Below are 22958 nucleotides of genomic sequence, written 5' to 3'. Positions count from 1 at the left end.
CCTCAGTTTTCTCCTATCACAGCCATTAAACTCTGTAACTGTTTTAAAGTCACCATTGGCCTCATGGTGAAATCCCTGAGTGGTTTCCTTCCTCTCTGACAACTGAGTTAGGAAGGACGCCTGTATCTTTGTAGTGACTGGGTTTATTGATAACCCATCCAAAGTGTAATTAATAACTTCACCATGCTCAAAGGGATATTCAATGTTTATTTTTACCCATCTACCAATAGGTTCCCTTCTTTGCGAGGCATTGGAAAACTTTCCTGGTCTTTGTGGTTAAATCTGTGTTTGAAATTCACTGCTCGACTGAGGGGCCTTACAGACAATTCTATGTGTGGGGTACAGAGATGAGGTAGTCATTCATATTATATTAACTGGATTCCAGAATGTGACACTGTTTAATGTGGCAAAATTTCCATATTAATAGTTTTAAGTGTTTAAGTGCTGACACCAATCAAAATAGAAAATAGGAAAACAGAGATCCAAATCTGAAACTCACCCTCTCCATTCGACTCCATCCGAGACGCTGTGTTGACAGTATCTCCAAATAAACAATATCTGGGCATTTTCAGACCCACCACCCCAGCACAGACAGGCCCTGTACAGAACAAAAGGCAGTGACATTTACTGGAAATATCCTCCATGGAAAAGCATACTGTAGATGGATAACAATTTCTTTCATCACCAGAACCTCATGATAAACTAAGTGTATTTAAAAGCATGATCAAGATATGATTGAACTCAAAAACAACATATTCACACAATGACAGGATCAGGCACCTCCCACACACAATTTTTAAAGACCTATCAGTGATGATGTTCATGTCAAGTGTTTGAATAAGAATATAAATACTGCCTGCATGAGATAATTGTGTCCAAGCACAATGAAAAACCTCCTTTGCATGCAATACAGCTTGTATTTGTTGTATTTGATCATCATGTCAAAATATTGTAGGTACTGGAAATATCTCCAGAGATTTCTTAGCTGAAATACTGTATGTCTTAAAACCTAGATATTGTCATCAACTGTCATAACCAATCACAGCAGTTTATAACATTTAGTGAGCAAAAGCCCCATGCAATCATGAGGCAGGATACATAAGTGGGCAATTTAATCACAAATGACTTCTTGTCTAGACAACTATTTACCGTATAATAAATAATTTTGTGCCATAACATAATTCAGATATTTGTCATAGAATTAAATAAACTGTCATTGGCTAGGGAAGATCATGTAACATTTAGGAGGTATTGAACGATTTAAATGTGTATGATTTATTAGAGGTTGAGTGGTAACTATATGGATGCTAAGGATCAGGAGTAGGATTGGGCAGTCCCCAAAAGCACTGACTCATTCCATTTGAAAAAAACAACAACAACATCTATCTTCCAACAGTAGTTAATAAGCATAAGACATTTTTACCATCATTTCAAACTCTATGTGAAATGTGAAATTTATACCTGTGTGGATTCCTATCCTTAGCCGTAGTTGGTCTTGGGGTCTGTGACGAATCTTGAATGTTTTCACTTGTTCTAGTAAGGCTAAAGACATCCCAGCTATCTCCCTTGCGTGTAGTTTACCATTCCTGACTGGAAGCCCTGACACCACCATGTACGCATCACCAATGGTCTCCACCTCAGATATACATGACAACATGTTAGTAGGTTGAAACAGGTGACTATATATAAAATAACCATATTTACATTACAAAACATAATTCATCTGACTTACCTTGTACACATCAAAATTATCGATGATAGCATCAAAGCAAGTGTAGAGATCATTCAGCACTGTCACAACCTATGAAGAGTAAAACAATACTTTAGCTACAGTACTCAGTTAAACTAGAAACAATGGTTCAAGGGTAAAACAATACTTTAGCTACAGTACTCAGGTAAACAAGAAACAATGGTTCAAGGGTAAAACAATACTTTAGCTACAGTACTCAGGTAAACAAGAAACAATGGTTCAAGGGTAAAACAATACTTTAGCTACAGTACTCAGGTAAACTAGAAACAATGGTTCAAGGGTAAAACAATACTTTAGCTACAGTACTCAGGTAAACTAGAAACAATGGTTCAAGGGTAAAACCATACTTTAGCTACAGTACTCAGGTAAACAAGAAACAATGGTTCAAGGGTAAAACAATACTTTAGCTACAGTACTCAGGTAAACTAGAAACAATGGTTCAAGGGTAAAACAATACTTTAGCTACAGTACTCAGGTAAACTAGAAACAATGGTTCAAGGGTAAAACAATACTTTAGCTACAGTACTCAGTTAAACTAGAAACAATGGTTCAAGGGTAGAACAATACTTTAGCTACAGTACTCAGGTAAACTAGAAACAATGGTTCAAGGGTAAAACAATACTTTAGCTACAGTACTCAGGTAAACAAGAAACAATGGTTCAAGGGTAAAACAATACTTTAGCTACAGTACTCAGGTAAACTAGAAACAATGGTTCAAGGGTAAAACAATACTTTAGCTACAGTACTCAGGTAAACTAGAAACAATGGTTCAAGGGTAAAACAATACTTTAGCTACAGTACTCAGTTAAACTAGAAACAATGGTTCAAGGGTAAAACAATACTTTAGCTACAGTACTCAGGTAAACTAGAAACAATGGTTCAAGGGTAAAACAATACTTTAGCTACAGTACTCAGGTAAACTAGAAACAATGGTTCAAGGGTAAAACAATACTTTAGCTACAGTACTCAGGTAAACTAGAAACAATGGTTCAATGGTAAAACAATACTTTAGCTACAGTACTCAGGTAAACTAGAAACAATGGTTCAAGAGTAAAACAATACTTTAGCTTCAGTACTCAGGTAAACTAGAAACAATGGTTCAAGGGTAAAACAATACTTTAGCTACAGTACTCAGTTAAACTAGAAACAATGGTTCAAGGGTAAAAACAATACTTTAGCTACAGTACTCAGTTAAACTAGAAACAATGGTTCAAGGGTAAACAATACTTTAGCTACAGTACTCGGGTAAACTAGAAACAATGGTTCAAGGGTAAAACAATACTTTAGCTACAGTACTCAGGTAAACTAGAAACAATGGTTCAAGGGTAAAACAATACTTTAGCTACAGTACTCAGGTAAACTAGAAACAATGGTTCAAGGGTAAAACAATACTTTAGCTACAGTACTCAGGTAAACTAGAAACAATGGTTCAAGGGTAAAACAATACTTTAGCTACAGTACTCAGTTAAACTAGAAACAATGGTTCAAGGGTAAAACCATACTTTAGCTACAGTACTCAGGTAAACTAGAAACAATGGTTCAAGGGTAAAACAATACTTTAGCTACAGTACTCAGTTAAACTAGAAACAATGGTTCAAGGGTAAAACAATACTTTAGCTACAGTACTCAGGTAAACTAGAAACAATGGTTCAAGGGTAAAACAATACTTTAGCTACAGTACTCAGGTAAACTAGAAACAATGGTTCAAGGGTAAAACAATACTTTAGCTACAGTACTCAGGTAAACTAGAAACAATGGTTCAAGGGTAAAACAATACTTTAGCTACAGTACTCAGGTAAACTAGAAACAATGGTTCAAGGGTAAAACAATACTTTAGCTACAGTACTCAGGTAAACTAGAAACAATGGTTCAAGGGTAAAACAATACTTTAGCTACAGTACTCAGGTAAACTAGAAACAATGGTTCAAGGGTAAAACAATACTTTAGCTACAGTACTCAGTTAAACTAGAAACAATGGTTCAAGGGTAAAACAATCGCAAACACCACCACTAAAACCAGATAACTGTTACCCTCCTGCTCCTTCATTCTCTATTTTAGAAATACTTCTTCAGCTAGTGGCAAACATTTGTGAAACAAAGCAATTTCAAAGATAGTGTGCAAAGATAATAAGTTCCACTGTGCGTGTTCATGAGACATGTTCCATTTAGTTTGCCTCTGTGATTGACTGAGATGTGTTTCTGCATGAACTCCCAATGGTTCCCCAGTCAGATTAAAATATTTCTGCTCCCCCTGCCTTGGACAAGTGCCCAGAACCTCAATTTACTGAGAAATGTGCTTGCATGAGTTAAACAACGCAACAGACCAAATACTGGGAACACATTTTCACAATATTTTCCGGAATTTGAAGAGTAATACACATCAGCTGTTTATTCAAAATATGAAGTGTTTCTTGTCATTCATTAAATAAATGTTTGTATATTGTAATTCCTTTGAGGGTCTATTGGTCAAGTTAGGAGATTCAGTGGCTTATGGAGAGAGAAATGGTGATAAGAAAACAGTCTTAGTTCTAGTTTAACTTTCAGAGGGGCTTAGCATTATTTCTTAAACCATTACGACTTAATCTGGGGGGGAAATGGCTCAATGTAATTAGATATTTTAATTAAATAGAGCACTAACTGGTAGGTGAGATACCTAGACCTAAAAGCTACACTAATGTTGAAAGAATACCATCTGTTTTGTGGCCTTAATTGAATAGACATGTGACCTTAAAATCAAGTGCGTAGAATATAAGTGACAATGAATATATTTCACATAATACATCGCCACTGAAACCTAGTGGTTGGATTCTTAGCTCTGAGCTATATTAAAATACATTTGATGAAAGGTAAGATTTATGACTGTACTTGTAAGTAGCTTCTGCTGGATGAATAGAATAGATCAGTCTGAGTGTACCACTCGCCAAGTACAAACTATCGCTCATGCAGAGTTATTGGAAATGATATGACTGACGTGTCTTCACAATTTTAGAAGAAACACTCCAGAAATACTTTGTCTGAATTCATGGCACAAGTAGCATCAAGAAGAAAACCTGGTTCCTCTGGATGAATTTCAGAATTCGGAACGACTAAAATGTCTGGAGAAAATAACATGTTGGGGCACTGCACTTAAAACCATTGAGACCATTGAGACCATTACAACAATCCCATCAAATCAAATCAAATTGTATTTGTCACATGCACTGAATACAACAGTGAAATGTGCACCTTACAGTGAAATGTGCACCTTACAGTGAAATGTGCACCTTACAAGCCCTTAACCATTCATCAGCCATTCATCATACAGTACTTTAGACCCTGGTGAAGGGATTCTCAATATATGAGTGGTCTTGAAATCTTCTTCTTCATCTTCTTCTTCATGAGAGAGAAGACATTTCATAGCAGCTACAGCACCCAGTGACTCAGCAATGCGTCAATGCGCTCTCAGCTACTCACAATAGCTATTTTGAGTTGTGGCCTCTGTGTGGGAATGCTTTGTAACTATGAGACATACGGTAGGTGCTTTAATAGGCTCTGCATGAGTGAGGTCGGTGTAAGTAACAAAGAAGCTCCTCTACATTTCCTCTTCATATTCTCTTCTCTTCCCATAATGTTGTTGGACCAGCATATTTTCAAGCTTTCTTGTCAACTACCTTCAAGTGTCTTGAGGGAGAGTTTACAGGAAGTCTCTAATATCCCATGGTGAATTGATACTTCGACTCAATAAACCTTGAGTGCATTTTACTTAGCAAAACTGACTGGTCACACAGTAAGATTCAAAGTGCAAAATCATGTTGTGGATTTGCTCCTGCTGTTGGTTGGTATAGGATAGCTACTGTATGAAGTCTGTACCTGTTTTTGGTTAGGAGTGAATATATCTACTGACAGTTGTTTACCTGTAGTGGTGTACTCTCAGCTGACATTGACGTGAAACCCACAATGTCACTGAAGTAGATTGTCACACTGTCAAACGCCTCTGCTTGGACCGTCTCCCCTCGCTTTAGCTGCTCTGCTACTGAGCTGTGGACAAGAAAACGCAAAGTAAGTAAAACCACAATGAACAAAATGCTTATACAGTGCTTAAGAGATAATGTTATCGTTTGCTATAAATCAACAGTGACAGTAAGCTTGGCAGCTACGATCCACAATGAGTAAATAAGCAGATTCTACCAGTATCATTTCCTGTTCACCAATATTTTAAAGTACAGTAAAGAGCCAGAGGCACAGTGTAGCACTAGCAGCTAGGTTAATCCAGGACTCTGGTAAAATTATCTGAATTATCTGAATTCTGCAGTGAGAGAAGGTATCTCTCGGTTCTCTCAGGCCATTTTCTGTCTGTCAAATTGGCTTAAAGTTGGAGGGAGTCATTTGGCCAGACAATGGGAGGATAAATGAGTGTGACTACGGCGCTGAGACAGACAGCTTAAATAGATGGAGGACATGGCTTGTAGTTTGCTGCTTTCGTGTTATCAGAGGTGCTTAACACCCTATCACATTTCTCCTCCTAGTTCTGGTTAATGAGAAGTTTGCTTGTCAGCTCCCATCTTGCCTTGCCCTTTCATCTCCTCTCTGCTTAACTGTGAATGTGTATCTTTTTTTAAAGTGTGAGATATAGAAAGCTGAGACGCTCTTTCTTGGAATTTGAACAATGATCAAGTGGCACAGCATTATACAGAAAATAGTCTCCTCATTTTCTCAATTTGATAAGCAGAAGTTCAGACTGATAATAAGGATAATAGGGCAAGACGAAAATCTGAATAATAATTATTCTTACTGTGGCAAGATCTGGTAAAGTAGATTTTCGGCTTTTCTCTTCTCCTCCAGGTAGGCTTGCGTTCGTTCCTCTACCAGGTTCTCCAGGTTGTTGGCGTACTGCTCCATCCTGGACAGCAGGTTGTTCAGAATACTGGTACTGCCCTCCCTGTGATGAAAAAAGACAGAAAGATAACATACCCATTCATTTGTTGCTATTCTGAATGAAAAATATCTGAACTTTCTATTCTGTTAACATCACCTAATGTACAATTCAATGCGTATTTCAGAAGTGACTTCATGGTCTAGAGCCTGATAAAATCTGTAATATTTTAAGCCTGATTCCGTTGAGTTTTTCCTAAATCCATTTCTCCGTTTTGTTTTTCCTGGTTTCCATCTTTCCAATTTATTTTCAGGTTATCGGCCTCTCAAAATCACACTTTTTTTTATACATCAGGAGGCCACTTTTAGATCTGGGAGAAATCTAAGAAATGTTGAATTTTGTGTGTAGTTACCCTTTAATGCAAGTGTGCACCAGCCAGAGACCATTGTTTGGTTAGCAGTGTTTCTGTAGCGCTCGTGTGATTGCAGAGTTTCCTAAACGAAATGCTCACTGGATTGATGCAAATAATCATGATATAATTCTGTCAGGTAGGCATAGACTACACTGTAGTTAAAATGTAATTGAGAAGGTTTTTGGGAAATCTTTTCCATTTACCAGCAGACGGTTATTATTATCATTATCTCTAACGGCTACACAAAGTGGCGGGTTGAATAAAGAGAAAAAAATACCTTTAAAAAATCTATAAATGTATAATTCTTGTGCAATTTACACTGTGTACAAAACATTAGGAACACCTGCACTTTCCATGACATACACTGACCAGGTGAAAGATATGATCCCTTATTGATGCCACAGGTTAAAGAAGGTTTTGAAGCCTTGAGACAATTAATACATGGATTGTGTATGTGTGGGTGAATGGCTGTGTGAAGGGTGAATGGGCAAGAAAAAACATTTAAGTGCCTTTGAACAGGGTATGGTAGTAGGTGCCAGGCGCACCGATGTGAGTGTGTCAAGAACTGCAACGCTGCTGGGTTTTTCACACTCAACCGTTTCCTGTGTGTATCAAGAATGGTCTACCACCCAAAGGACATCCAGCCAATGGCAGGCCAGTGGTCGAAAATGGGTCATTGATGAAAGCGGACAAAGGAGGCTGACGAATTGTGCAGAGCAACAGACAGGCTACAGTTAGTCAACTGACAGTCCAGTACAACATTGGTGCCCAAAGACCCATAAAAGAATGCACAACTCATCGTACCTTGATACGAATTGGATATGGCAGCTGATGACCTTACAGAGTTCCACTTCTTTCAGCAAAAAACAAGAAACTGTGGTTGCAGTGGGCTAAGGAACAAAAACACTGGACACTGGAGAATTGGAATTACATTGCCTGGTCTGATGAATCGTGGTTCCTGCTGTTTTATGCTGATGGGAGGACTATGGTATTGAGAAAACCACATGAGTAGATGCATCCATCATGCCGCGTGTTAACACTGCAGGCTGGTGGTGGTGGTGTTATGGTGTGGTCTTTTCATGGCACTCATTGGGCCCCTTGATAAAAGTGGAGCAACGTTTGAATGCCACAGGATATCTGAACATCATTGCCTATCAGGTGCATCCCTGCATGGCAGCAGTATATCCATTAATGGATTTTTTCAGCAGGATGCCACAAGGATAGGATTGTCCAGGAATGGTTATACGAACATTACAGTGATTTCAGCTTACTGAAGTGGCCTGCACAGTCACCAGATCTTAGTTATTCAAGTATACATTACCAAAGTTACCATAGAGTGACAAAAATGACCTGTTAATACCAATATTACTGAAGATTCTTTGGTAAATTACCGGTACCTTTGCAACCGTAGTTGTGATCTCCCTGGCACAACTGTCAGAATTCAAAAGGAGGATTTCTACTATACCAACACAAAAAAAGCCTTTGTTTGCACTTGTAAGAAATACAGAAGCGTTGAATAACATCAAAACACTTCTGCACAAAGGGGGCACATCTGAAAGTTGTAGGAAAGCTTAATCCAGCGACAAAGCAAATACCAGGGTCTGATTTCCTCCCACAGCTCATTAAGTACTTTATTTTCTTTGTCACAGAGGTCACTCATCTGTACATCTTGAAGGTTTTCCTGCTTTTGATCAGTGACAGGTGTGCCCAGCTCAAGGGAAAACATGCTTTTTACATGCATACACGCACACACCACTGAACCAAAATATGCATCTAAATAAGTAAGCCGAAAAGCAACAAGATAAATATAAACCACACACTTTTGGAGGGAGAAGACTTCCTATCGCTCTGATCTGAAATGATTTGTGTGTGATAAGCATCCCAATTTTATTTAATATTAATAGTAGATCCCTTTTCCAGCATCTCTTGATAATATCAACTTAATGCAATTATTTCCTCCATTCTCTTTTTCAAACATCTTCATAAAATAAATCCAAAGAAAATATTATCTACATGGTATCTGATACAAGATGAGATTGGGAGCCATTTTGGGGCACGACGGTGCTCAGTGCTCACTTGTTGAGTTTGGTGATGTAGATCTTGATGTGGCTGAAGTCTGGCCGCTCGACGGGGTCCTCGGCCCAGCAGCTGTCCATCAGGATGGTCAGCTTCTCACAGTGGCAGCTGTTGTCTGTGGTGGGCCGGAAGTAAGGACTCTGGTCATTACGCACCTTCTGCACTATCTCTGTAATAGACAAGATAGGGGGTGTGTTAGTGTGTGTGTTCTGCATTCTCTGGGAAAACAGTGACATTGATCGATCAATTAAGGGCGTTTTCACACATAGTTTAGAGCTATAGTTCGAATCAGAGTCAGACTATTTGTTAATATAATGTTTTAATTTGGTCAGGTTGGTTTCACATTGCCAAATGTCAAACTAATAAAATTTCCTAAACGTGTCCATGCAAGTCATTTGCTTATTGGACAAAAATGCATTGATGATTATCATGAAGGATCACTTGTGTTCCCATCTTCATACTACTTTCGCTTTGGTCTTCCAACAACATGCGGGAGGAAACTCTAAACGCGATGTGAATAGACTATATTCAGTATAGCCCCGTCTCTACAAATCTGCATTGGACGCACTCATAAATGCGCTGCTACTCACAGAATGTTTCAGATATCTCAAGTTATGATGCTGTGTGCATTTCATCAAATGCTCGCAGTCAAACAACCAATAATAATGAGCGACTCTGGTTCTTTTCCTGTATTTGGTCTGGACTGCGTTCTCACCTGCAGCAAACCTCATCACGGTAAGAATTGAATCGGACCAAGACCACCCTTTTTGAGGGAACCACGGTACGTTGTTTAGTGCGCTCCCGAGTGTGGATAGAGTGTTTACACCAGTCCAAACGAACTACACTAAGGGGGTAAATGGACCAGAGTTCGGAAAAACAGCACAAAACCAATTTGGTGTGAAAGCCCCCTAAGTCCCAGGGAGAACTGAAACCAGCAGTACTGCAGCCCTCGAGCCGAAGACTGGAGTTGTCCAACTCTGATGATTGTGACTTTTACTCCATTACTTTATCGATTAGGAACATTCAATCAAGCAGGAAATAATGGCACTTGAGTCATGGTGAACAGGAGGCAAGCTGCCTAAAGTATCTGAAGTGACAGAGTAATTGGCTCAACATTGGAGACAGACACAACAGGGCATTTCCATGTAAAAGGACCCATGAGCACCAACGTGAAGTTCATAGGAGCATATCAAATTGGGTGTAAAATGAAAGCTAAGAGTCTATATTTTGGGGAAATGAAGGCATAGATACACTTTTCAACCAGTTTCAATCTTTAAAAAAGTACATCCAACCGGCCTCACAACCGCAGACTACGTGTATGGCGTTGTGTGGGTGAGTGGTTTGCTGATGTCAACTTTGTGAACAGAGTGCCTCATGGTGGTAGTGGGGTTATGGTATGGGCAGGTATAAGCTATGGACAACAAAGATAATTGCATTTTATCGATGGCAATTTGAATGCACAGACATAGATCGTAAGGCCCATTGTCGTGCCATTCATCTGCCGCCATCACCTCATGTTTCAGCATGATAATGCACGGCCCCATGTCACATGGCTCTGTACACAATTCCTGGAAGCAGAAAATGTCCCAGTTCTTCCATGGCCTGCATACTCACCAGACATATCACCCATGGAGCATGTTTGGGATGCTCTGGATCGATGTGTACGACAGCGTGTTCCAGTTCCCGCCAATATCTAGAAACTTCACACAGCCATTGAAGAGGAGTGGGACAACATTCCATAGGCCACAATAAACAGTCTGATCAACTCTGAAAAGGAGATCTATCAAGCTGCATTAGGCAAATGGTGGTCATACCAGATACTGACTGGATTTCTGATCCACACCCTTACCTTTTTTAAGGTATCTGTGACCAACAGATGCATATCTGCATTACCAGTCATATGAAATCCATAGATTAGGGCCTAATGAATTTATTTCAATTGACTGAATTCCTTATATGAACTGTAACTCAGTAAAATCTTTGCAGTAGTTGCGTTTATATTTTTGTTCAGTATATATCATTTTGGAGAAATTGTTTACCTTCAGTAGGAATAAGAAATGCTTTGTGGGTTGTAATTCCGTTACCAGAAATCCACATATATTTAAGATATTTTCTAATTTCTCCCCCTCCCGAGGAGGGAGGATAATGAAAGTTCACAGAAGTAACAAGTACAGTATATTTGTACTCTACTGTACTGAACTCTGCTGTGCTGTATTGTACTGCACTGTACACTACTATGCTGTGATGTCCAAACTTGTGAAACAATGACATTCATATCCATAATTATGCATTTCTGTTTAGTACAGATCAGGGACCCATTGTGTAATTCCATTACCGTAATTCTGTTACCGGGTGTAAATCCACTTCACTTACTGTAGTTCAATAACCAAAATTATATATTTTTCAAACTCAAGGTGCCATGTCATAGCAGACACCCCATTCTGCAAATATTTACGTGGTTGCATAAACATCTTGTAGCGATCGTCTAATTCCTCCTCCTCGGATGGGTCAGATGGCACTGGGCAGACGGATGGCTCAGATGACGCTGGGTAGACGGATGGCTCAGATGGCACTGGGCAGACGGATGGCTCAGATGGCGCTTGGCAGACGGGCAGCTCTGGCCGGATGAGGCGCACTGTGGGCCTGGTGCGTGGTGCCGGAACTGGAGGCACCGGGCTAAGGACACGCACCTTCAGGCTAGTGCGGGGAGCAGGAACAGGGCACACTGAACTCTCGAAGTGCACTATAGGCCTGGTGCGTGGTGCCGGAACTGGTGGTACCGGACTGGAGACACGCACCTCAGGGCAAGTGCGGGGAGAAGGAACAGTGCGTACAGGGCTCTGGAGACGCACAGGAGGCTTGGTGTGTGGTGCCGGAACTGGTGGTACCGGACTGGAGACACGCACCTCAGGGCAAGTGCGGGGAGAAGGAACAGTGCGTACAGGGCTCTGGAGACGCACAGGAGGCTTGGTGCGTGGTGCTGGAACTGGTGGTACTGGGCTGGAGACACGCACCATAGGCCTAGTGCGTGGAGGAGGAACTTGGCTCTGGAGACGCACTGGAAGCCTGGTGCGTGGTGTAGGCACTGGTGGTACTGGACTGGGGCGGGAGGGTGGCGCCGGATATACCGGACCGTGCAGGCGTACTGGCTCCCTTGAGCACTGAGCCTGCCCAACCTTACCTGGTTGTATGCTCCCCGTCGCCCGACCAGTGCGGGGAGGTGGAATAACCCGCACCGGGCTATGTAGGCGAACCGGGGACACCATGCGTAAGGCTGGTGCCATGTATGCCGGCCCGAGGAGACGCACTGGAGACCAGACGCGTTGAGCCGGCTTCATGGCACCTGGCTCAATGCCCAATCTAGCCCTGCCAGTGCGGGGAGGTGGAATAACCCGCACCGGGCTATGAACACGTACAGGAGACACCGTGCGCTCTACTGCGTAACACGGTGTCTGCCCGTACTCCCGCTCTCCACGGTAAGCATGGGAAGTGGGCGCAGGTCTCCTACCTGCCCTCGCCACACTACCCTTTACCCCCCCCCCCCCCCAAGACATTTTTGGGGTTTCTTCACGGGCTTCCAGCCACGTCTCCGTGCTGCCTCCTCATACCACCGATCTTGGGCTCTCGCTGCCTCCATCTCCTCACGAGCGCGGCGATATTCCCCAATGTGAGCCCAGTGTCCTTTTCCCTCCATTATTTCCTCCCATGTCCAGGATTCCTGTGTAGTGGGCCACTGCTCGTACTCACGCTGCTTGGTCCGGGTTTGGTGGGTGGTTCTGTAACGATCGTCTAATTCCTCCTCCTCGGATGAGGAGGAGGAGTAAGGGTCGGACCAAAATGCAGCGGTGAAGGTAGACATAATGATTTATTAACAGAACCGAAAAACACGAAGAACACTTGATAATTAACAAAATAACAAAATGACGTAGACAGACCTGGACATGAGAACTTACATACAACGAAGAACGCACGAACAGGTACAGACTACAAACAAACCGAAACAGTCCCGTGTGGCGCGACAAACACAGACACAGGAGACAACCACCCACAACAAACAATGTGAAACAACCTACCTTAATATGGTTCTCAATCAGAGGAAACGTAAACCACCTGCCTCTAATTGAGAACCATATCAGGTAACCCAACATAGATACACATAACATAGAATGCCCACCCTAACTCATGCCCTGACCGACTAAACACATACAAAACAACAGAAAACAGGTCAGGAACGTGACACATCTGAGGTAGATTTTACCGTAATTCCTTACTAAAGTTTTTTTTCAGTGGAAATTGTTAAAAGTAGGCTTTGTGCATAGAGTTGTATGGTTTGTTAAACTTTGATATCAATGTTTTTGTTTGGCATACATTTTAAAGTGAAACAACTGAATCAACTCGTAATTCTGTTATCACGGAAATGCCCAACTTGATGTTCAATATGTCAGCCATGTGGGAACTTGCATCCACTACAAGACCATGGTACTTGCCTACGGAGCAGCAAGAACGACGAGACAGGAGGTCAGAGACCTGGCCGGGTGGTGCCAGAATAACAACCTATCAACGTAACCAAGACTAAGGAGATGATTGTGGACTACAGGAAAATGAGGACCGAGCACGCCCACATTCTCATCGACGGGGCTGTAGTGGAGCAGGTTGAGAGGTTCAAAATCCTTGGTGTCCACATCAACAACAAACTAGAATGGTCCAAACCCACCAAGACAGTTGTGAGGAGAAAAATGACAAAGCCTATTCCCCCTCAGGAAACTAAATAGACTTGGCATAGGTCCTGAGATTTTTTTATTTAACTAGGCAAGTCAGTTAAGAACAAATTCTTATTTTCAATGACAGCCTAGGAACAGTGGGTTAACTGCTTTGTTCAGTGGCAGAATGACAGATTTTGTACCTTGTCAGCTTGGGGATTCGATTTTGCAACCTTTCGGTTACTAGACCAATGCTCTAACCACTAGGCTGTGCTGCCACCCCTGAAGATCCTCAAAAGGTTCTACAGCTGCAACATCGAGAGCATCCTGACTGGTTGCATCACTGCGTGGTACGGCAACTGCTCTGCCTCCGACCGCAAGGCACTACAGAGGGTAGTGCGTACGGCCCAGTACATCACTGGGGCTAAGCTGCCTGCCATCCAGGACCTCTACACCAGGCAGTGTCAGAGGAAGGCCCTAAAAATTGTCAAAGACCCCAGCCACCCCAGTCATAGACTGTTCTCTCTACTACCGCAAGCGGTACTGGTGTGCCTCGCTACTTTTATAGCCTCGCTACTGTATATAGCCTGTCTTTTTACTGTTGTTTTATTTCTTTACCTACCTATTGTTCACCTAATACCTTTTTTGCACTATTGGTTAGAGCCTGTAAGTAAGCATTTCACTGTAAGCATTTCACCTGTTGTTTTCGGCGTACGTGACAAATAAACATTGATTTGATTTGATTTGAAGAACTGCCTTCAGGCTATAGTCAAACCCGACACCCCAACCTGAGTACTCTGTTCTGCCACCTCTGATCTCTTGGCCCTCCCACCCCTATGGGAGGCCAGCTCCCGCTCAGCTCAGTCAAAGCTCTTCTCTGTCCTGGCACCCCAATGGTGGAACCAGCTTCCTCCTGAAGTTAGGACAGCAGAGTCCCTGTCCATCTTCCAGAAAATGGCTGAACCCCTACATCTACAAAGAGTATCTTAAATAACCCCACAGCACCCTTGCCTCTTGTAAACTAATACTCGCACACACCTTTCTATTTTCTACTAGCATTGACTTTGCTGATAGCTACTATGATAGACATTTTTATTCAATTCCTGTGTTCTATTCATGTCCTTTTCTAATAACCAATTTCTTTGTTCATGCAAGTGACTGATTGAATGAATCCTCACTATCAGTATCTGCAATTTGGCAGTACGCCCAGAACCTTGTTTTGAGAAAGGGATGTCTTAGTTTCAAGGTCTCAGCTTAGAGAGAAGAAGCCTCATGAGATATTGGTCTGTCACATACCTGACCCAGTATTGGTCGGTCACATGAATTAAGCAAATGTTAGTGATTAATTAATTATGAATGATGAATAAGCTAAATCATGCAAATATAACTTGTCTGTATAAAAGAGAACTAACTGGACTGCCCTGGGAGGAGCTCCTGATCAACATGTGTACTTGAGATGGTTGGAACCTCTCCAGCATGCTGATAATAAACAATGATTCATTTAAGATTGACTTCGAGTGTTCCTGTGTAGAATATCCACGGCACAGCTTTATTAAGAAAAAATGTACTTACAATGGCAGAGATATGTTTCTGCCTCACCTAGCTTCCTTAAGAAGAATACACTAACTGTAAGTTCCTCTGGATAAGAGCGTCTGCTAAATAAATGACTCAAATGTCAAAATGTCATTATAATTGTGTTTATAATTAATTTTACCTTTGGGGCTCAGATCCATGCCCTCCACATAGAAGGGTCCATTCCTCAGGGCTATCTCCTGGAGTATGATGCCAAAGCTGTACACATCTCCTTTCTGGGTGCCCTGTGGAGGGTGTCTGTCGTAGATCAACAACTCTGGGGCCGTCCACAGCTTCTCTGGAAACACAACAAACTCACATTATCCACTGAACACCTTTTCCTTTATCCAATCCTCCATTTAGTTTCCTTCCATTGGTGAAGAGGCAAAGTGATCACCTCCGCTGATAATGTTGACCTACTTGCATAGAGTGCGTGCGAGTCGTCATTTTCACATGATGAATGGAAACTGGCCAGTCCGTAATCTGTAATTTTCAACACAAATCGACTGTCCACCACACAATTAGATGACTTCAGATTTCCATGGGAGCCGATGTAGCTGTTGTGCAGATAGTTCATTCCCTGGCGGAGCAAGCATGAAATGTACCGTTCAAGACATTTTTCCTACAGTATAGCATACATGAAAACATACTGATCATGTGGAAAATATGTGTTTTGAGTTTGATCGAAATGGAAATGTAATAAAAATTCTGCATGGATCCAAGTGTTCAGTTTACATGTCACATTGGAACTTATGTGGTATTAATGTGCATAACATTTCTACGGGGACTCAAAAGGATACTGCACTCTCATGTATACGTCTAATATTTTGAGGCACTTGTGTACCAGAATGTGGCTTGTAGGCCCTTTTGCTTGTCAGAAGGTCCCTGTTGTTGCCAGCTTGAAGGACTGTTATTTTAACAGCAATGTGGTTGGTGTACTCCATTCTCCATGTACTTCACCAATATAGTATCTCTCAAGATAGTGATTTCAAACAAACAGCCCCTTTGTTAGAGCAGGCTATAAATAACCATTGAAAACATATGGATGATTACTTTTTATTTTGTGGTGAGATTGTGATTATGTTGCTGTCCAAGTTTGATGTCATATGAAGTTTGATGCATATAGCCATGTGACCTCAAAACAACCAAACTGCAGTTACCAACATAGTATTGTTGGCTGCTATCTTACAGCAACATGTGACGTGGCTACACACATGGATTCCCTTTATATTTTCCACAATATGGCACCTAAGTAGGTGAATAACACATACCTTGACTATGTCGTTGATGAGTGAATAGCGGAACATCCAGTCCAGATTGATGCTCTCATTCTCCAAAATGTCCTAAAAGTTAAATAAACATTTCTGGAATCTTGCTGTCATCTTGCTACATCACATGTATCTGTTTTTTAAACAGTAACACCGTTTTACAGTGTGTCAGTATGAAATGTTTTCACACAATAAGCTCCATTGCTAAAAGTTTCCTATAGTTTTACATTCTTACATTTTTGGCAGTTAAATAGTAGCAGTATATCAGACTGGCATTTCAAACTGAAGATGAAAGTCAAGTGTATGTTTCCAAATGTCTCTCTGTCAGGGCATTTTAAACCATACATTTACAGAAATAGTATGAATGAATAAATTAGTAAGATCACACTGAATGGCCATTTTAATATTATATTGGTGGTCATACTTGACAAAACATGCAATACAACTAATATTCCATTAAATATAATGATTGTGAGGTCTTACCTGAAGACTGCCTCTGGGACAATATTCAGTCACGATGCAGATGTTGGGAGGATCAATGCAGGCACCAATGAATCTGGTTAAATGGTTGAACTGCACATCTCTCATCTGCAACCAAACAAGTATAATTATTACATCATTATAGCTATATCGCTCAAGATTATATGGCAATAGATGCAAAAAAAAAAATGGATGAGCTTTTCTAGAAAAGCTAACAAATAGGACAGACAAAACCTCATCAGAATAGTCTATTTACAGCTAGCAGGATTGGCACCGTGTCTTTTCTACGTGTTGAGTATAGCATTCACTCATAGGCCATCCAGTTGACACGTGCATGTGAATAAATTGGGCTGAGAGGTTATGAATGAGGCAGTGTTGTGAAAAACCACAGAATGTGAAAAAATATGGAGGTGTTGAAAGGATGTACTAGCTATAATATGAGTGCATAGCTGGCTAACGTGTAAAATGCACTACATGGGATCTAGTCCAAAAATGAATCATGTCAAATAAAATGTCATGGAATTCACCTTGGAAAGCATTGTGAACTCTGTATTTAAAAGTTCCATATGCTGTGTATGTATAATCAACCGAGTGAAGGAATCTTTTAAAGAGACACACAAATTAATTCCTGTCCACATATCCTCTCGGTTTCAATACATCCATGCCCTGGCAGGGAGGATGTACATAATATCTCTGAGCAGCATGAAACTTCTAAAAAAAACGCGAGCATAACCTGTATGGTGTGTTTTGGTCTGGGGCCATTTCATGGAAAACAGAGGTGAGTGACAGATGCTATAACACCAAAACCAGGGAGTCAGTCGCTCCTGTTTCACGACTCAGGAGAAGTTAGCATACCCTTTGGCCTATATCATTTCCCATGCTGAACGCTAGCTAAGGGAGGAGGGGAGGAGAGGCTCTGGAAGACAAGCAGTTAAGTTTCCATTGGCAGACCCCTCTCTCCCCCATATGGTTGACAGCCGATCAGGTCGCCGGGGCGTCTGAGGAGCTGCTAGCTCAGACTGTTGTCTCTCCTGTGCTCGCAGCCTGCCCACCGCCGTGTCTCACATCCAAAGCTCAGACACAGACATAGAGCGAGAGAGCCCAGGCCGTCCAGAGCCTTATCCACCAACACGGGTGATAACTCAATTAATACAGACCCAGAGATCAGATAATAGCACTGACGTCTGGCTTTTCAGTAGCTTTAACCCTCCTGCTGTGTTCCGGTCGAATTGGACTGATTTACAAGTTTCTCTCTGAAAAATGTAGTTCACTTAATCTGATTGTCATAAGATTCCATGACTTTGTCCACACAGAGCATCTCAACACACAAAATACATTTGGATGATTTTCACTACATTTTGGGTGTTTTATTTAACTTTTGTACACCTGTGGTGTTCCCGGTCAAAGGAAATGAATAGGTGAGACTACAATTAGTGTATAAAATGTAGTTCAGGCATATGCCCATTCATCAGATGGACACATTTCTTCTCCCAGACCCCCACATGCCTGTGTGTTTGAGCACACACACCTCACTCCCCTTCTTGGCTTCCATGGCAACCCCCATGGGAACCTTTCCACAATAAAATCTTTCCCCCAAGGGAATGACACCTGTTGGCATTCTCACAAACAATCGCAACATTGTTTCAATAATACATAGAACTTTTCTCGCAGCTCTGGTATATAAAGCTTTTTATAAACCTTGCTCACAATTCATTCCGTGGAAGCACAACGCCCAAACGATATACTGTATGTTAGGCTTTTGATCATATCTGTGATCATGACACTGGTGAGGAGGAGAGATAGTCCTTGTTAAACTTTGACACAAAGTAGTCTGTGATAACTAGCACAATATGTTTCATCTGAGTATTTGTTATAGTCAAAAGAATTCATACATTATGCTTTTTTTTACTCAAAAATGAGTTATATGAGCTCAGGTCAATGAGGCCTAGAGGCCATAAATAGCAAATAGAAGTTAAAAACTTGTAATGTTCACAATAACTTAAGTTGATAAAAAGATGTAACACAACATTAGGTGATAATATATGGATTATTATGGATTTATAATCAGCTATAATGGGGCGGTCATTTTGGACCGTGAACACAGAATTAATTAACATGAAACGAGCACGACAGGAGGGTTAAACTAATATGTTTCATCAATGTTTGCCTTTTCCACATTGTGTTTCAAGTATTAGTTGTTTTTCCCCATTTCCTTATCACTGTCTCATAAAATGTCATTCCCAAAATGGAGACAATTTTCTTCATCCACAGCTGATGTTGGAGGATGTTTGAGGACATTTGAGGATCTGTCTTTGTAACAGCAGCAAGAGCACAGGTTCCGTAATGAGACATCTCCTGCAGCAGAGTTAAAGAGACCCTCCTGTGAACAACCTGGTAATGATTCAGTACACATCCCCTTCACATCCCCCAAAGTCTACAGTGGCTTAACCACCTCAGTGGGAGAGACTCATTCTACTACTGCTGTTGCAGAGGGGTCATAAATAGAGGTATGATCACCTACAACAACAGGAGGCAGGGAACAAGGCAGGCACATTCAACTCTAGTCCTGGAGGGTCCAAGTGTTAACTACTTTAGTCTTTTCATCAGCGACTGGTTTAAATCAGGTGAGTGGACTCTCTATAGCAGCCAATAAAACTAAATCATCAATGAGGTATAGGAGGGAAAAGACGACAATATTTTTACATATGAGTCATTTAACAGACACTCTTATCCAGAGAGACTTACAGTAGTAGTGAGTGCACACATTTTCATACTTTTTTCATACTGGCCCCCTGTGGGAATTGAACCCAAAACTCTGATGTTTAAAGCACCATGCTCTACCAAGTGAGCCACACGGGACCATCTAGCTGAACAAATCTTATCAAACACTTACTTAGGGAATGAATACCCCTGCAGTGAGGTAGTAAAGAGTTAAACAACACACCAGACTTTATGATAATAATGTTAAGTAATAACATCACACATACAGTACATTTGGAAAGTATTCAAACGCCTTGACTTTTTCCACATTCTGTTACGTTACAGCCTTATTCTAAAACGGATTAAATCGTTTTTTCCCTCATCAATCTACACACAATACCCCATAATGACAAAGCAAAAACAGGTTTTTAGACATTTTTGTGAATGTATAAAAATGTTCTACTGAAATATCACATTTACATAAGTATTCAGACCCTTTACTCAGTACTTTGTTGAAGCACCTTTGGCAGCAATTACAGCCTCGAGTCTTCTTGGGTATGACGCTACAAGCTTGGCACACCTGTATTTGGCGAGTTTCTCCCATTCCTCTCTGCAGATCCTCTCAAGCTCTGTCAGGTTAGATGGAGAGCTTGCTGCACAGCTATTTTCAGGTTCAAATCCGGGCTCTGGCTGGGCCAGTCAAGGATATTCAGAGACTTGTCCCGAAGCCACTCCTGTGTTGTCTTGGCTGTGTGCTTAGGGTTGTTGTCCTGTTGGAAGGTGAACCTTCACCCCAGTCTGAGGTCCTGAGCGCTCTGGAGCAGGTTTTCATCAAGGATCTCTCTGTACTTTGCTCCGTTCATCTTTGCCTCGATCCTGACTAATCTCCCAGTCCCTGCCACTGAAAAACATCCCCACAGCATGATGCTGCCACCACCATGCTTCACCGTAGGGATAGTGCCAGGTTTCCTTTAGACATGACACTTGGCATTCAGGCTAAAGAGTTCAATCTTGGTTTAATCAGACCAGAGAATCTTGTTTCTCATGGTCTGAGAGTCCTTTAGGGGCCTTTTGGCAAACTCCAAGCGGGTTGTCGTGTCTTTCACTGAGGAGTGGCTTCCGTCTGGCCACTCAACCATAAAGGCCTGATTGGTGGAGTGCTGTAGAGATGGTTGTCCTTCGGAAAGATTCTCCCATCTCCATAGAGGAACTCTGGAGCTCTGTCAGAGTTACCATCAGTTTGGCCGGGCGGCCAGCTCTAGGAAGAATCTTGGTGGTTCCAAACTTCCTCAGTTTAAGAATGATGGAGGCCACTGTGTTCTTGGGGACCTCCAATGCTGCAGACATTTTTTGGTACCCTTCCCCAGATCGGTGCCTCCACACAATCGTGTCTCAGAGCTCTGGTTTTTGCTCTGACATGCACTGTCAACACTGGGACCTTATCTAGACAGGTGTGTGCCTTTTCAAATCATGTCCAATCAATTGAATTTACCACAGGTGGACTCCAATCAAGTTGTAGAAACATCTCAAGGATGATCAATGGAAACTGGATGCAACTGAGCTCAATTTCAAGTCTCATAGCAAAGGGTCTGAATACTTTTGTAAATAATGTATTTCTGTTTTTACATTTCCTAAAATGTCTAAAAACCTGTTTTTGCTATGTCATTATGGAGTATTGTGTGTGGATTGCTGAGGGAAAAAACGATGTTAATCAATTTTAGAATATGGCTTTAACGTAACAAAATGTGGAAAAAGTGAAGGGGTCTGAATACTTTCCGAAGGCACTGTATACAGTAAAACATTTGGCACTGATCTGGACTTACATGTTTGAGTTCAAAAAGCACTTGTCTGGTCAGCTCTATCCTCTTCTTGTTCATATGTTTGATGGCCACCAGGTTGCCCTGTGTCAAAGAGACAGAAGAGCAAGATAAAGAGACAGATATGAATAACCTTCTACGCAGGCTGCGTGACAGACTACTGTGTGGTGTACTGGAAGAGATGTGTTCTATTATATTTCTATAATAGCAGAGAACTAAATGTGACCATCTTTGGGAACTGTGTGACAGACAGTAGGAAAATAGCGAAAAGAAAAGACATGTATAAGGTTCATGGGAACATTGACGTATTCCATTCTTATTCACTGAATTCTTGGAAGGAAGAGAAAGGGAAAAACATAAGTAAAAATAGGTGTACATTAGCGTTCCTTTAACAGAGTATGGTATCTGTATGCCAGGTATATTTAACATGAACTCTATGCTACCGGGATGGAGAGTTATATCTGTCACTTTGATATGGGATGATAAGTCAATCTACAGAGAAGGTGGGGAAGCGAGAGAAATCCAGGGAGACACAGTACATGATAGACTGCTAGGTACAATAGGATGAATATAGCAATTGAGCAGCTCACCATCAAATTCAAGGTGTGCATTCTAAATAGAAAAAAGGAGAAAATATAATGCTTTGGATACTTTACAACATATTTCTATAGAGAAGAAATGTGTTACATGTAGCCAACAACCACGTCTCAACATTTAAAGCCTGACGTTTTTCACATAATCCTCCCCCTTCTCAGTAGACTCATTAAACAGAGACATTAACAACAACAACACGTTGCTAGCTGTGTCCAGACGAGGTGTGAACCACACTGTCTATCACATTAAAACCAGCCAGCTGAGCTGTGCAGAGCTCGCCCACTCTCTTCTCCATCTCCTCTGTGAGCGTGTACATGTGGGTGAGCAGGAGTTGAAAATGTCAGAACTCAGAAAGCCTTACCTTAAAATAGCCTGTTTTAGCAAATAGCTGATATTTTCCATGGGCAGTTATCAAGGAGCCGTAGCTGGAGCCTCTCTGGAAGGAGTAACAAGTATCCTTTCTCAGATAAGATACAGTCAGAGAAATGTTCAGGTACACTACAGTTAGGTTCAGTTTGGTTATCATTACATTTACAAATATACAATGTTCACTTAAACAATTCAGTTGAGTTCTTTGCAATAGCTTGAACATTTTATTAATATGTAAGTGCAATGGGTATATTTGCCAGTTAAATGAAGAATTGCTGTGTTCATACGCTAAACCGAATCTCGGGGAGACGTATGTGTAGCAACGGGTGTACACAGAGTGAATGAAAAGGGAGTGAGAGTAATGTATTA

The 22958-nt window shown here is 41.3% G+C and overlaps 1 protein-coding gene across 2 annotated transcripts in view; it reads right to left on the bottom strand.

The window, feature by feature from the left end:
* Positions 1–22958, bottom strand: part of LOC139543559 (atrial natriuretic peptide receptor 2-like) — a 57712-nt gene that overhangs the window by 2264 nt on the left and 32490 nt on the right. The window contains exons 9-20 of one of the 2 annotated variants that reach the window (XM_071349752.1): positions 22582–22677; positions 21633–21710; positions 17113–17217; positions 16633–16704; positions 15782–15941; positions 15504–15659; positions 9090–9258; positions 6521–6667; positions 5643–5766; positions 1733–1801; positions 1462–1636; positions 500–598 (exon numbers count right to left, since the gene is read on the bottom strand). In XM_071349752.1, the coding sequence (XP_071205853.1) occupies positions 500–598; positions 1462–1636; positions 1733–1801; positions 5643–5766; positions 6521–6667; positions 9090–9258; positions 15504–15659; positions 15782–15941; positions 16633–16704; positions 17113–17217; positions 21633–21710; positions 22582–22677 (1450 nt within the window). The remainder of the gene's footprint in view (positions 1–499; positions 599–1461; positions 1637–1732; positions 1802–5642; positions 5767–6520; positions 6668–9089; positions 9259–15503; positions 15660–15781; positions 15942–16632; positions 16705–17112; positions 17218–21632; positions 21711–22581; positions 22678–22958) is intronic. The other variant, XM_071349753.1, reaches the window with a different exon arrangement.

The sequence above is a fragment of the Salvelinus alpinus genome, chromosome 18 (assembly GCF_045679555.1).
Source record: "Salvelinus alpinus chromosome 18, SLU_Salpinus.1, whole genome shotgun sequence".
Classification (NCBI taxonomy): Eukaryota; Metazoa; Chordata; class Actinopteri; order Salmoniformes; family Salmonidae; genus Salvelinus; species Salvelinus alpinus.
Note: the sequence above shows the minus strand (reverse complement) of the source record. Positions and strands in the feature narration are given on the sequence as shown.